Raw genomic sequence first — 12,738 nt, 5'->3', positions numbered from 1 at the left:
GATGGTGCTCACCTGAAATCCCAGAGACTTGGGAGGGGAGGATCACAAGTACAAAGATAGCCTCAGCAACTTAGTGAGTCCCTAAGCAACTTAGTGAGACCCTGTCTCAAATTAAAAAATAAAAAAGGCTGGATATGTAACTCAGTGTAAGCACCCCTGGGTTGGATTCCCAGTACCAAAAAAAAAAAAAAAAAAAAAAATCAAATCAGAGTTTACTAACTGTGATGTTTGATTTTATGTGTCAACTTGACTAGGCCACAGGGTGACTAGGTATTTGGTCAAACCTTATTCTGGTTATGTCTGAGTGGGTGTTTCTGGATTAAATTAACTTTTGAATCGGTAGGCTGAGTAAAGCAGATTGCCCTCCTGATGACAGGCCCCATCCAATCAGTGTGAGGCTAACAGCTGTCTCCTCAACAGAAATAATGGAAACAAGACACCCATTGAATATCATTTTTAAGGGACTGAGAGGAAATAACTAGATTTTTTAAAAATATGAGATATTATGTTTCTGGGTTCTATTTGTATTGGTAAATATAAGTCTTTTTTTCCCCCTGGTGCTGGGAATTGAACCCAGGGCCTTGTGCATGCAAGGCAAGCACTGTATTAGCCGAACTACATCCCCAGCCTCATATAAGTCATTTTAATATCTGTATGGTATTCCATTTCCTACTGAGGAGCAGTCAGGACACTTTTTTTTTTTTTTTTTGAGAAAGGGTCTGATGCTGGCTACAAACTTCCAATCCTCCTGCCTCAGCCTCCTGGGCTGTTGGGATTATAGGAGTGCACCATTTTCTTTTTATTTTAGTATAGTTGGAAATAATTAATGACAATGACATAATTTTTAGGATGATGCAACAGCATAATGTATTTTAGATTTATAAGAAGATTCAGTGGTTATTGAAAGATAGAATGAGCATTATTCTATTTTAAAAAATACATTTTCCTTTTTATTCTTTGGAAGTTTTGTAAAAAGGAAAAGATACAAAATATCAGTCTTTATAAATAGTTTGAACTGTTCAAAAAGAAAAAACCTGAAATGAGTCTAATGGACCCTGATGGTTATAGGCACAGGTAAGTTAAAATGCCATGTAAAGAAGAATTTTGTAAAACCTTAGTTATGATAGTTTCCACTTGGCTACATAGGTAACTTGGGTGTTGTTTTTAAACTTGCAGGCAATTTGAATATGATGCTACTAATGATAAACATTTGACAGCCAGGTGCACTGGCCCATGCCTATAATCCCAGCATTTTGGGAGGCTGAAGCATAGGATCACAAGCTTAAGGCCAGCCTCAACAACTTAGTGAGACCCTGTCACAAAATTGTTTAAAAAGGGGTGATGAGCTGGGAATGAAGCTCAGTGGTAAAGCTCCCTTGGGTTTGATCCCTGTAACTGGGGGGGGGGGGATAAATTGGCAAAGACTTTCTAGATAGATTTTAATCAGAGCCAGCCTTTTTAGTGATATCTTTCTCAAATCTTTATGTCCAGAAAAGGCTTGCTATACCCAAGTAATCCCACAGAGGATAAATGTGTTTCATAATAAGAAGCATCCCCTCAGTGATTCTGGACAGTCCAGGCTGATGAAGATGAACACTTGCATATAGGTCAAACTAGTTAAATATAGAACAGCCACTTTCAAAGGCTGTTGCCAGGGGCTCAACAGCATCGGCTCTATTTCTATGGGGAAAGACTGCAGATGGTTAAAAACAGAGCTAGAAGCCAATGAACTAAAGTAGATTGCATTGTGGAAATTCAGATTCTTTGGTAAAGGCTTTATTGATGATTCAGCTATATTAATCTGTGAACATTAATCTTGATATCCTTCCTTACCTGATTTTTAATTTATTGTAATAATAATTTGCCTTTATTTAAGTAACACACCTGTAAAAATTGATGTTATTGTGCAGACTAGGTTGGAGAAGGGACCTGATGACAGGTCAAAAGATTAGTAAGGTTTTGAAAAGGTCAGAATTGTACTGAATTATGTTTAGGACAGATTATTCCTGTGATCATTTAATCACACACAGTGTTCTTATTGTCTTTGGCTTCCCTGTCCACATAGGTGATTTTTGAGGTTGGACTGAAAAGGAAGTTGTGATTCCAGCTGCAACACAAGGCACACTGACAGTAAAATTCATACATTATACCACTTTTTTGTTTCTTGCTATATTGAGCAAATAAACATGAATAAAAATGTCTTTTAAAAATCAAGTAAAGGGCTGGGTTTGGTAGCTCAGTAGTAGCACATGTGAGGCATTGGGTTCAATCCTCAACATCACATACAAATAAATAAAATAAAGGTATTGTGTCCATCTGCACCTAAAAATATTTTTTAAAAATTAAGTAAAATCTCACAATTTTCAGTCACAAACAAGAACATCCTTCTTTTATATTAAAGATGGCAAGAGTTAATACCCTTCTACATAGAATTTCTTTGGCAAGTCTAAGCTTATTGTTCTGATTTTTCATTCCCAATCTTTTCTACAGATGGAAAGATGAATATTTTTAGTGTTGAATTTTTAAGGAAGCAAGCTCTCATTTATCACTAGACATCTACACTATAAATATAATTATATTGAGAAACTAAGTTGTATTTTTTCAGATTTGAACTTAATTTTTAAAATATTTATGGAAGGTGAACAATTTATATGTAATATTCAGGGAAAAAAATAATAAAACCTAGTTAAATTTTGGAAATGTTTATTATTGTATGACTATCATCTCACATAGAAGTGCATTAAAAAATGAACAGTACTCCAAATATGCATGTTACAATAAGATATTTACCAGTTTGGGTATTATTGTAATACAGTAAAATTGTTTTTTTCTCTTCTGGTGTATGGTTTTATGAATTTTAACATGTGTATAGATTAATAGACCCACCACCCAAATAAGGATATAATATTAGTGTTTCCTAAACTATTTTCAGGATTTAGTCTAATTCTAATCAAAGCTTGAATTCCTCTTTTTTTTTTTTCCTTACTCTCTTTCTTATTTATAATTGGTGGAGGCTGTTTTTTATCTGATAGAAGTACATATGGTTGGAAAGAGCCAAGATAGTCTTGAAAAAGTCTTGAAAAACCTGCCTAACCTACTACTATAGTTACAGAGATATTAACATCTGTGAATCCCAGGACAGAACAGATGAACTGGTAATATCTAGAATGCATAAAATCCAAAGCCTGGTAAAGATGGCATCTAAACCAGTGGAGAAAGGAAAGGTTACTTAGTCAATAGTATTGGGTCAGTTAGTTAACTATTTGAAGAATTATTTGAATTCTTACCTCTCTTGGGGGTAAGCTGGAGATGTGGCTCAAAAATAAAATATCCCAGATAAAGAATTGTATGTAATGGCCGGGTGCAGTGGTGCATGCCTGAAATCCCAGCAACTCAGGAGGCTGAAGCAGGAGAATCACAAGTTCAAAGCTGGCCTCAGAAACTTAGTGAGGTACTTAGCAGCTCAGCAAGACCCTGTCTCTAAATAAAATACAAAGAAAGGGCTGGAGATGTGGCTCAGTGGTTAAACATCCCTGGGTTCAATCTCTGGTGCTAAAAAAAAAAAAAAAAATTGTATGATTATATGTAGTATAATTAATTTAAAGAGCAGTAAAGGTAGGTGACCATTAGTGTCTATAATGGGGAAGAATTTTAAGGCTTAATGTAACAGAAAACATAGAAAAAATAAAAACTAATAATGTTGACTATTTAAATAGTATGAAAATCTTCACTTGCCAGGCATAGTGGTGCACACCTGTGATCTCAGTGGCTCAGGAGCCTGAGGCTAGAGGATCACAAGTTCAAGGTCAGCCTCAGCAAATAGTGAGGAATAAGCAACTCAGCAAGACCCTGTCTCTAATAAAATATAAAAAAGGGCTGGGGTTGTGGCTCAGAGGTTAAGTGTTCCTAGGTTAAATCCCTGGTACCAAACAAAAAAACTTTCACTTATCAAGTCAAATGGCAAACTGGGATAAAATATGTGCAACAAATATAATAATTTCCTTCATAAAACACTTTTTATAAAGCAATAATAAAAACTTTAAATTCTAGTAGAAAAATGTACAGAAGACATCAAATAAGAGAACTCACAATGATGAAAAATGTAATTTACAGGGCTGGGTATAGCTGAGTGGTAGAGCACTGAGTAGTAGAGCCCAGCAGGTGTGAGACCCCAGCGTGGTGGTGGTGGGGGATGCAAAACTTCTAGCCTCTTCAGCCTGTATTTAGACAAATGTGATTTAAAGGTTTATAGAAAGATCAATCCCTAGCACTGAAAAATAAAATTTAAAAAAAACTCACAAAGGATGCCACTGTTAATACTTTAAAAAAATATTTTTAGTTATAGATTGACACAATATATTTATTTTACTTATTTATTTTTATTTGATGCTGAGGATCAACCCAGTTCCTCACATATGCAAGACAAGTACTCTACACAACACCAGCTGGAGAATTACTTTTTAAATGTTTCTAATATTCATTATTTGTGAATCTCTGCCAAAACAGGCACTGTCATAGTCCGTGGTGAGATTACAAATTGAGAAAACCTTTCTGGAAAAGTGTTTGACACCCTTCTCAGGTTCCTTAAAATACTCGACAAACCTTTGACCTAAGAATTGCCTTTAGAAAATAATCATATATATTGTGAAGCAACATATATATAAATATCTAATAAGGTATTAAGTATGGGAGTTAAACCGTGGAACTAGTCATAATGAACTAGTATAAAGCTATTAAAAATCATTGGGTAGTTATGGAAAAGGATTTAAAATAAAGACTGGACTTAATAGAGCAGAATATAAAATATTATATAGCAGCATCTTGGCTGATTAACTTTGAGGTGATTGTGATCTCAATTTTTTTTATATTTTTCTAAAATTTCTATAGTCATATATTTTGCAATTAGAAATAAAAATAGCCATTTGGAATTGTTCTTAAAGAATAGTTAACATTCAAGAGAATACAAGGTACAGTGAATTTTCAATTTTAAATTAAATTTAAAATGTAGAAATAAATCTGTAGAATGTTAATAGCAGTTATCTTTAGGTGATCCAGTGTAGTTTATTTTTAAACTTTATTTGTATTTTACAAATTTTTCTCAGTTAACACACTTATTATTTTTATAATAAAACAATTTTAGCCTCATAATCCTCAATCTCACTATGCTCATCGTTTAATTTATGTTATTCATGTACTGTTATATTTAGGTTATGTTTATTTTTTTCTGTTTTGTTTTATTTTAATCCCCAATATGTGTGTGTGGGGGGGGTTGGGATATTGAACCCAGGGCTGCTCTACCACTGTACCATTGAGCTGTATCCCCACCCCTTTTTATTTTATTTTGAGACAGGATCTCACTAAGTTGGTAAGACCAACCTCAAACTTGCAATTCTCTGTCTCAGCCTCCCAGAGTGGCTGGATTACAGGTATGTGCCACTGTGCCCAGCTCCTAAGGTTCTTTTTTGTGTTAAAAATAAAAAAGAAAGAAAAAGAACTATGGCTGACAAGAATTAGCTGTATATTTCAAAATAGCTGGTAGAGAGGATTTTGAATATTTCCAACACAAAGAAATGATAAGTGTTTGAAGTGTTAGATTTGCCAGTTACCCTGGTGTGATCATTCTACATTATATGTATATATTGCAGTATCACACTGTACCCCATAAACATGTGCAGTTATTACGTGTCAATTAAAATTTTTAAGAAAAAGAAAACATTTCTAGCATGTTCTTCTTCCTTTGGTCCCTAATAGGTGGCTTAATTGAATATAAATTGTTAGAAGGTCTGTGTTAATTTAGTCTAATAAATTAACATTCAAAAGTATTTGTTTCATGCTAGGAATACAGCTCAGTTGGTAGAGTGCTTGCCTTGAATGCACAAGGACCTGCGTTCAATCCCCAGCACCACACCCAAAAAAAGTATTTGTATCTATTAAAGGTCAGAAATACATAAACATAAACTAATGTCTTTTGATGATGGCTGTTTACAATATCAAAGCAGAAATCACTATGCAGAAGAAATAGGACCCCTTTACCATGTTCTTATAAACCGTTTCTCTGTTCCCACTTTACTCTTAAGAGAAAAATAATCTGTTTTCATGTGATGTAAGTAAATTTGAATCACGTTCAGTTTCTTCATCATTTGCCCAATTCCCAGCCACCCCCTGGGTGGAGTTAATCGTTAGCTATATAATATGGCAAAACAAACATTAAACTTACTGCTTCTGGGACAGTCTTCTCACCCAAACCCAGGGAAAATGGGAGGAAGTTGCTCCTCACTGACTTAACAAATGCATCTGAGAGGTGTAAGAATTCTTCTTTCAAGTAATAAGATAAGACATACATATAAATTCACATTTAGTTATTTGATGGACTGTTTACTTTATATATATGTATATAAATACTATATAACAGTATATTTTTGTTTTATGACTGTTAAATGTGAGGTTCAGGGATGTCTTTTTGGTTTGTAGAATTCTGAAAATAGAGTTCTAATACCTTTGAGAGAGCATCAACTGTGATTAAATTATACTTGCTACATTTATTAGTCATACTAGAGTGAAATCAAACTGTTGAAAGCTTTGTTTTGCTTTTTTGATTAATTTGTTTAATAATACATTTAAATTGTGACCTTTAACATAATTTCTTCCCTTAATAGCTTGGTGCTAACAGTGGTTTGCACATCATCATCTTTGATGAAATTGATGCCATCTGCAAGCAGAGAGGGAGCATGGCTGGTAGCACTGGAGTTCATGACACTGTCGTCAACCAGTTGCTGTCCAAAATTGATGGGGTAGAACAGCTGAACAATATCCTTGTCATTGGTATGTATATTTTCATTTAGAAAAGTTCTAGTCTTCCAAAAACATGAGATCTGTGTAGGTTGTAATTGTGTCATTGTCTCCAAATTAGAATCAAGTGATGTTGAAGACTATTTGCATGTTGGGTTTTAATAGGATAAATAAAAGTTGGGTTTTAGTGAATTGTAGGTTTAATGAAAAAGGCAGCGCTGTGTGATGCAGTGGTTTTCAACCTGCATTACAGCAGGCCCCCAAGGCCCTCAGATTCTACATCACTATTGTCACTATTTTTTTTAACTGTTTTATGTCCTGGGCTACTTCCTGATGATTTTGGATGGGGTGTGCAGAGCTGTTTTATGAAGGTTTAGGACTGGCCTAAAAAATGGGAAGGACTTTGAAATCAGAGAGTTTATGTTCACATTGCCCCCATCACCTTAACAGGTCATTTACCTTCTCTGAACCTGAAATTTTCTTTTTAATTATTGAAAGTTTTCATTACTTTTGTATTCTGTTTGCTTGTAAAGTAGTGAAATACTAAAGCAAAATCTCTTGATATTTTCATTAGAATAGATCAAGACTGAATGTTGGTTTTTATTTGAGAATAAGTTGGTTTACCATTTGACTTTTATAAAATGTCTTCTTAGCTTGTTAGAGAAATTACTATACTGAAGGGACATTTTATATTATTTTCAAACTCTGATCATTTGTTTGTCACTTTGTTTTCACAACTGCATTCAGGAATGACCAATAGACCAGATCTGATAGATGAGGCTCTCCTTCGACCCGGAAGACTGGAAGTTAAAATGGAGATAGGTAAGTAGATCTGTCACTGATGGCTGTGCTGTGTGCATGCACCCATGTGTTCTGTGTGCACATGTAAATGCTTATAGCATTCAGAGTTCATTAAGAGGAGCAATCTCACCTAATTTAAATTTTGTTAGAAAATTTTATATCTATGGAAGAGAAAAAAAAATTCTATATCATGAGAAGAAGGTGTTTGCGTGCTTGAGCACCTAGAAGAAAAGCATTAGGATTATAATTATGTATTTTTTTTTAAAGACAATTTCTTTCTTTTTTTTTCAGAGAGAGAGAGAGAATTTTAATATTTATTTTTTAGTTATCGGTGGACACAACATCTTTGTTTGTATGTGGTGCTAAGGATCGAACCTGGGCTGCACGCATGCCAGGCGAGCGCGCCACCGCTTGAGCCACATCCCCAGCCCATATAATTATGTCTTAAGGGCTCTCGAGAGAAAGCAAATGTATGTCTATTTTATTTTTTTCAGGCTTGCCAGATGAGAAAGGTCGACTACAGATCCTTCACATCCACACAGCAAGAATGAGAGGACATCAGTTACTCTCTGCTGATGTAGACATTAAAGAATTAGCTGTGGAGACCAAGAATTTCAGTGGTGCTGAATTGGAGGGTCTGGTGCGAGCAGCACAATCCACTGCTATGAACAGACACATAAAGGTCAGGAAAACCAACTCAACTAGGTGTTTGCAGTTCTCTTAGTACCATGCTCACGTTCTTTTTCCTATCAAGCATGCCAAGGCAGGTAGACTGACTTCTGATAGAGAAAAGAGATGATAAAGAAGTAAGAATTAAGTGTCCACTGCTCAATCTTTAGAATACCAGAAAGAAAGACAATGCTACCAATAGTAACCACTACCTTATTTTGCCTTCATCTTACACAGATGCATATAGCAAAGGTTTCATTTACTTATTTTTTTGTGTATGTGTTATTGGGGATTAAACCCAGGGCCTCATGTGCACTAGGAAAGCAGTCTGCCACTAAGCCACACTCCTAGCCCTTGAATTAAAGATTTTGAAGTTTTTCGAAACCTTTGCACTGGACTGGGTGCAGTGTCACATGCCTATAATTCCGTGGCTCGGGAGGCTGAGCAGGAGGATCTCAAGTTCAAAGCCAGCCTCTGCAAGTTAGCAAGGCACTAAGCAACTCATTGAGACCCTGTCTCTAATTTAATAAAAGGTGGTGGGGCAGTGCAGGGAATGTGGCTCAGTGGTTAAGAGCCCCTGGATTCAATCCCCAGTACCAAAAAAATAAAATAAAAAATAAAAAAATCTTTGCACCATATTCATTTGTACCTTAATATATCATAAGTTGGATATTAGAACTATAGAGATTGCTACATTTAGCAAATATGCCAAATACTTGCAATTTTGAAATAATAGGCTGGAGATGCAAGATAATAAATCATGACCTCTTCTCTCAAAGGGTTCAAAGTCAGGGAAGCAAACATGTTTGCAAATTATTACAATAATGTTATAGACACTATGGCAGAAATACATACCTCTATGCTTTTCTTTTGATAGGTTTGATAAATAAAGTGTTCTTGATCCTAGCTCCTTTCTTCAGTTTTTAGTTATCAACTATAGACAGATGACTCCCAGATTTATATCACATTTCTTGAACATATCTGTTTCCTACTTTCAGATTCATTTTAAATGCTCCCACCCATGTTTTCTCATGTCTCATATTTAATTTTCCAAAACCAAATACCCTTTTTTACTACTTTTCTTCCTGCTTCTATTTCACTGTTTATTCTCAGACTTAAAAATTCAGGATTATCTTTAATTGCTGCTACTTCTGTGTCCCATATCATGTCATTTGCAGGTATTGTTCAGTATCCTTCAGTTTTCACTGCACCATCCTGACTCGGCTGTGGCTCTCAACAACTGCCACCACCCATCTTCTCTTTGACTAATTTTCCCATCTCAAATCATGATCATTCTACCCTTCATGACTCTGTTATTTTCAGAGCAAAATAAATATTTCTTAGCCTGGTCTTTAAAGTTCTCTAGGTCTGCCTATAATTAGCCCTTCCAGATGTTTTCCTGATTATTCTCCATATACTTTAGCCAAACCAAAATACTTGATGGTTACTAGTTATCAGACATTAATTTATTTTTCAACTTCTCTGCTCTTTTTTTCCCCCTTATTTGAGGATCTTTACCCTCTATATTTATCTGTCTCATATGCTACCCTGTCCTCCAACTTTTTCTGATTCTCCCTTCCAAGAATGATGTGCTCTCTTTCTTCCTGAAATAGTAATGTATTATTAGAATGCCTCCAGTTGACTTTGGTCCAAATAGATTTATTCAGAGTCTGCAGTATACTGTGCACTGTGCTAGGAGTTAATGCTATAGTTGCGAGAAGTAAATTGCCTGCCATTGAGTAGCTCCCAGTCTGATCCTCCCTATCCAGTCATTGAAAGTATATGCAAGGTAAGGAAGTTTAAAAGTATCAGGTGTGGTCAACATAGGGTGAGAGAAACCACAGAGCAATTATCTGTGTGGATATGAATATCTCTTAGTGGGTAGAAGGAAAACCATATGCCAAGGATCAGGACAATAAAACAGCATGATGTGTTGAGTAATTTGGTACTGCTTCAGCACAGAAGTCAGGGAAGGGGTACTAGGAGAGAAACATTGTTGTATAAGTCAGATGACTAAAGCAAGGGATGGAGCACAAAGAGTCTTTTATACTCTACTAAAAATATGGACTTTATTTTTCTGCCAGTAGTGCTAAGCCATTGAAGAGTTTTAAGAATAGCAGTGAAATATTGTTAAAACCGTATCAGTCTGGCAGCTGTGTCAAGTGGAGTATTTAGGGGAGTAGAGTCAATGACATAAGACAAGAGAAGGGAACTTTTATAACAGGCAGGAAATAATAAAAGCCTGAAGAGAGAGGTCAAGTCTGTTGAAACTACTGGGATACATCCTGTCAATGATTCTATACCAGAAGTCAGCAAACCGTGGTCTGTGGGCCCAATCTGGTCAGCCACCAGTGTTTATGATTAAACTTTTTTTGAAACACAACTACACACACTTATTCATGTCCATGGTTGCTCTTATGCTGTAATGGCAGAGTTAAGTGTTTGCAACAGAGACTGCATGGCCTACCCAAAGCCTAAAATATTTACTTGCAACAGAGACTGCATGGCCTACCCAAAGCCTAAAATATTTACTATCTGTTTTTTTATAGAAAAAAAAAGTTTGCTGACCCCTTTAGATGTTAAATCTATTTCTTTTTATTAATTAAATATCTTTATTTATTTATTTATATGTGGTGCTAAGGATCAAACCCAAGGCCTCACATGTGCTAGGTGAGCGCTCTACTGCTGAGCCACAACTCTAGCCCCAAGTCCACTTTTTAATTCATCTCGGAATCTTCTGCAGTATCCCATATAGATTTAAATACTGAGCATATGATAATATTCAGAAAATATTTTTTCAATGAGTAAACTAAACATGTAGTCTGAAACTCTATACATGAGTCATAGTTTCTCTAAATAATAGAAGTGACTCTGTTTTAGCTCATTTTTTCCAAAAGTTTGATCATTGTGGGAATACAGTATTAGGTTCATTAATGCAGCTTATACCTGCAGAAATAAATCCATTCTTCTTCCTGGCCATAGATAAGCCTTAGTAAAAAGTGGTGGTGAGTTCAAAAAAAATTATGTAAGTGATATGAAAACTGCTCCTTAATGGTCCTTCAACTTGGGCCACAGGAGGATGTCTTAGTATAGTCCACCATAGTTAATGTGCTAGTTATTGGACTTTCATGTGCATTGGCCACAGATTTAATCATTTGTCATTTTTACCACAATAATCTTTTCCCAAAATGTTACTTTAAACCATTGTCTCACAAAGAAGTGTTCTTTAAATCATGTTGGGTTTATCTATATTGGAGGCAAGAAGATTGGTAGGAAGGTCACAGATTTCTTAGTCAAGAAGTGTGGTCATATATTACACAGTTCTTTTGCTGTTTGTTTCTGACCTGTCAAGGGGAAGTACTATAAACTATATAAATGCTCGTTACATACATTTTTTGTATTATTGGCTGATTTTAGAGGATGTCATATACATCCTTTTCAATATCTGAGTTTCGTGTGTGTGTGTGTGTGTGTGTGTATGTATGTGTGTGTGTGTGTGTATTGTTGTCAGTGGACCATTATTTATTTATTTATTTAATGTGGTACTGAAAATATAATCTAGTACCTCACACAGCTAGGCAAGTGTTCTACCACTGAGCCACAACCTCAGCCCTCTGATTTTTACTCATTATTTTCACTCAATACTTATTCAATATTACATTTATAATTTTTCTAATTATAGAGCTAAAATGTTGTTACACTGTATAGAATATGTTATTCTTCAGATTTGCAAGTCAGTAGTGTGAAGTTGACTGTTATTTCCCTCACTTTTTTCATGTGGTTGAATATTCTTAAAAGCTTCATGGATACATATTAATTTGTGATCAATGCTTTTTGTATCAAATAGGTTTCAATTTTTCCCAATATCAATAAAATAGCTAATGCACAGCACTATGTGGGCTCTTAGGAAAGAGAAAGATTACATCACTATTCTCACCCCCCAAAAGGCATACTACTAACATGTGTTTCTTTATTTCTATTTCTAACAGTCTGCATTGTTGAAGAGTCTCTAAACACTGTTTTCCCAACGGGATGACTCCTCAGCAGAACAAAAGACATAGTTTCGGTTTTTCCACTGCTGTAGATGTTCATAGCTTTATTTGTAATGTTTGATAAATAAGTTTTTAATTTCAAGCTTAGGATTTAAAGTTGGGTAGAACTTTAAAACATCCACAATATTCAACTATTATGACATTCTTTCTTCATAGTATAAAAAAATGCACTTTAATAAAATAAAAAATAATTTTAAAAAATGCACTTTAAGTGATATTTTGCTTCCCTTTCAAAAGATTAGACCTAAAGAAAGATTTAGCCAATTAAGTAAACAAGCCTTTGCTGTTACACTATTTTTTCAGGTTTTCTGAAACAAGTGGAAAATCCAGCCGTAAACACCTGAGGTTCATGTCATTTATACTTGAACCCATGTTTTCGGTCAACTAAAATTCATGTGACATTTGGTTGTTTTTGTCTTGAAAGGAA

General features: G+C 35.0%; 1 protein-coding gene across 1 annotated transcript in view; it reads left to right on the top strand.

The window, feature by feature from the left end:
• Nsf (N-ethylmaleimide sensitive factor, vesicle fusing ATPase) overlaps positions 1 to 12,738 on the top strand; it is a 155,368-nt gene that overhangs the window by 89,468 nt on the left and 53,162 nt on the right. The window contains exons 10-12 of the mRNA XM_026408235.2: positions 6,657 to 6,822; positions 7,537 to 7,611; positions 8,085 to 8,272. Coding sequence (XP_026264020.1) covers positions 6,657 to 6,822; positions 7,537 to 7,611; positions 8,085 to 8,272 — 429 coding nt within the window. The remainder of the gene's footprint in view (positions 1 to 6,656; positions 6,823 to 7,536; positions 7,612 to 8,084; positions 8,273 to 12,738) is intronic.

Source organism: Urocitellus parryii, chromosome 7 (genome assembly GCF_045843805.1).
Source record: "Urocitellus parryii isolate mUroPar1 chromosome 7, mUroPar1.hap1, whole genome shotgun sequence".
Taxonomy (NCBI): domain Eukaryota; kingdom Metazoa; phylum Chordata; class Mammalia; order Rodentia; family Sciuridae; genus Urocitellus; species Urocitellus parryii.
The sequence above is the reverse complement of the archived record's forward strand: the minus strand, read 5'-3'. Positions and strand labels throughout refer to the sequence as shown.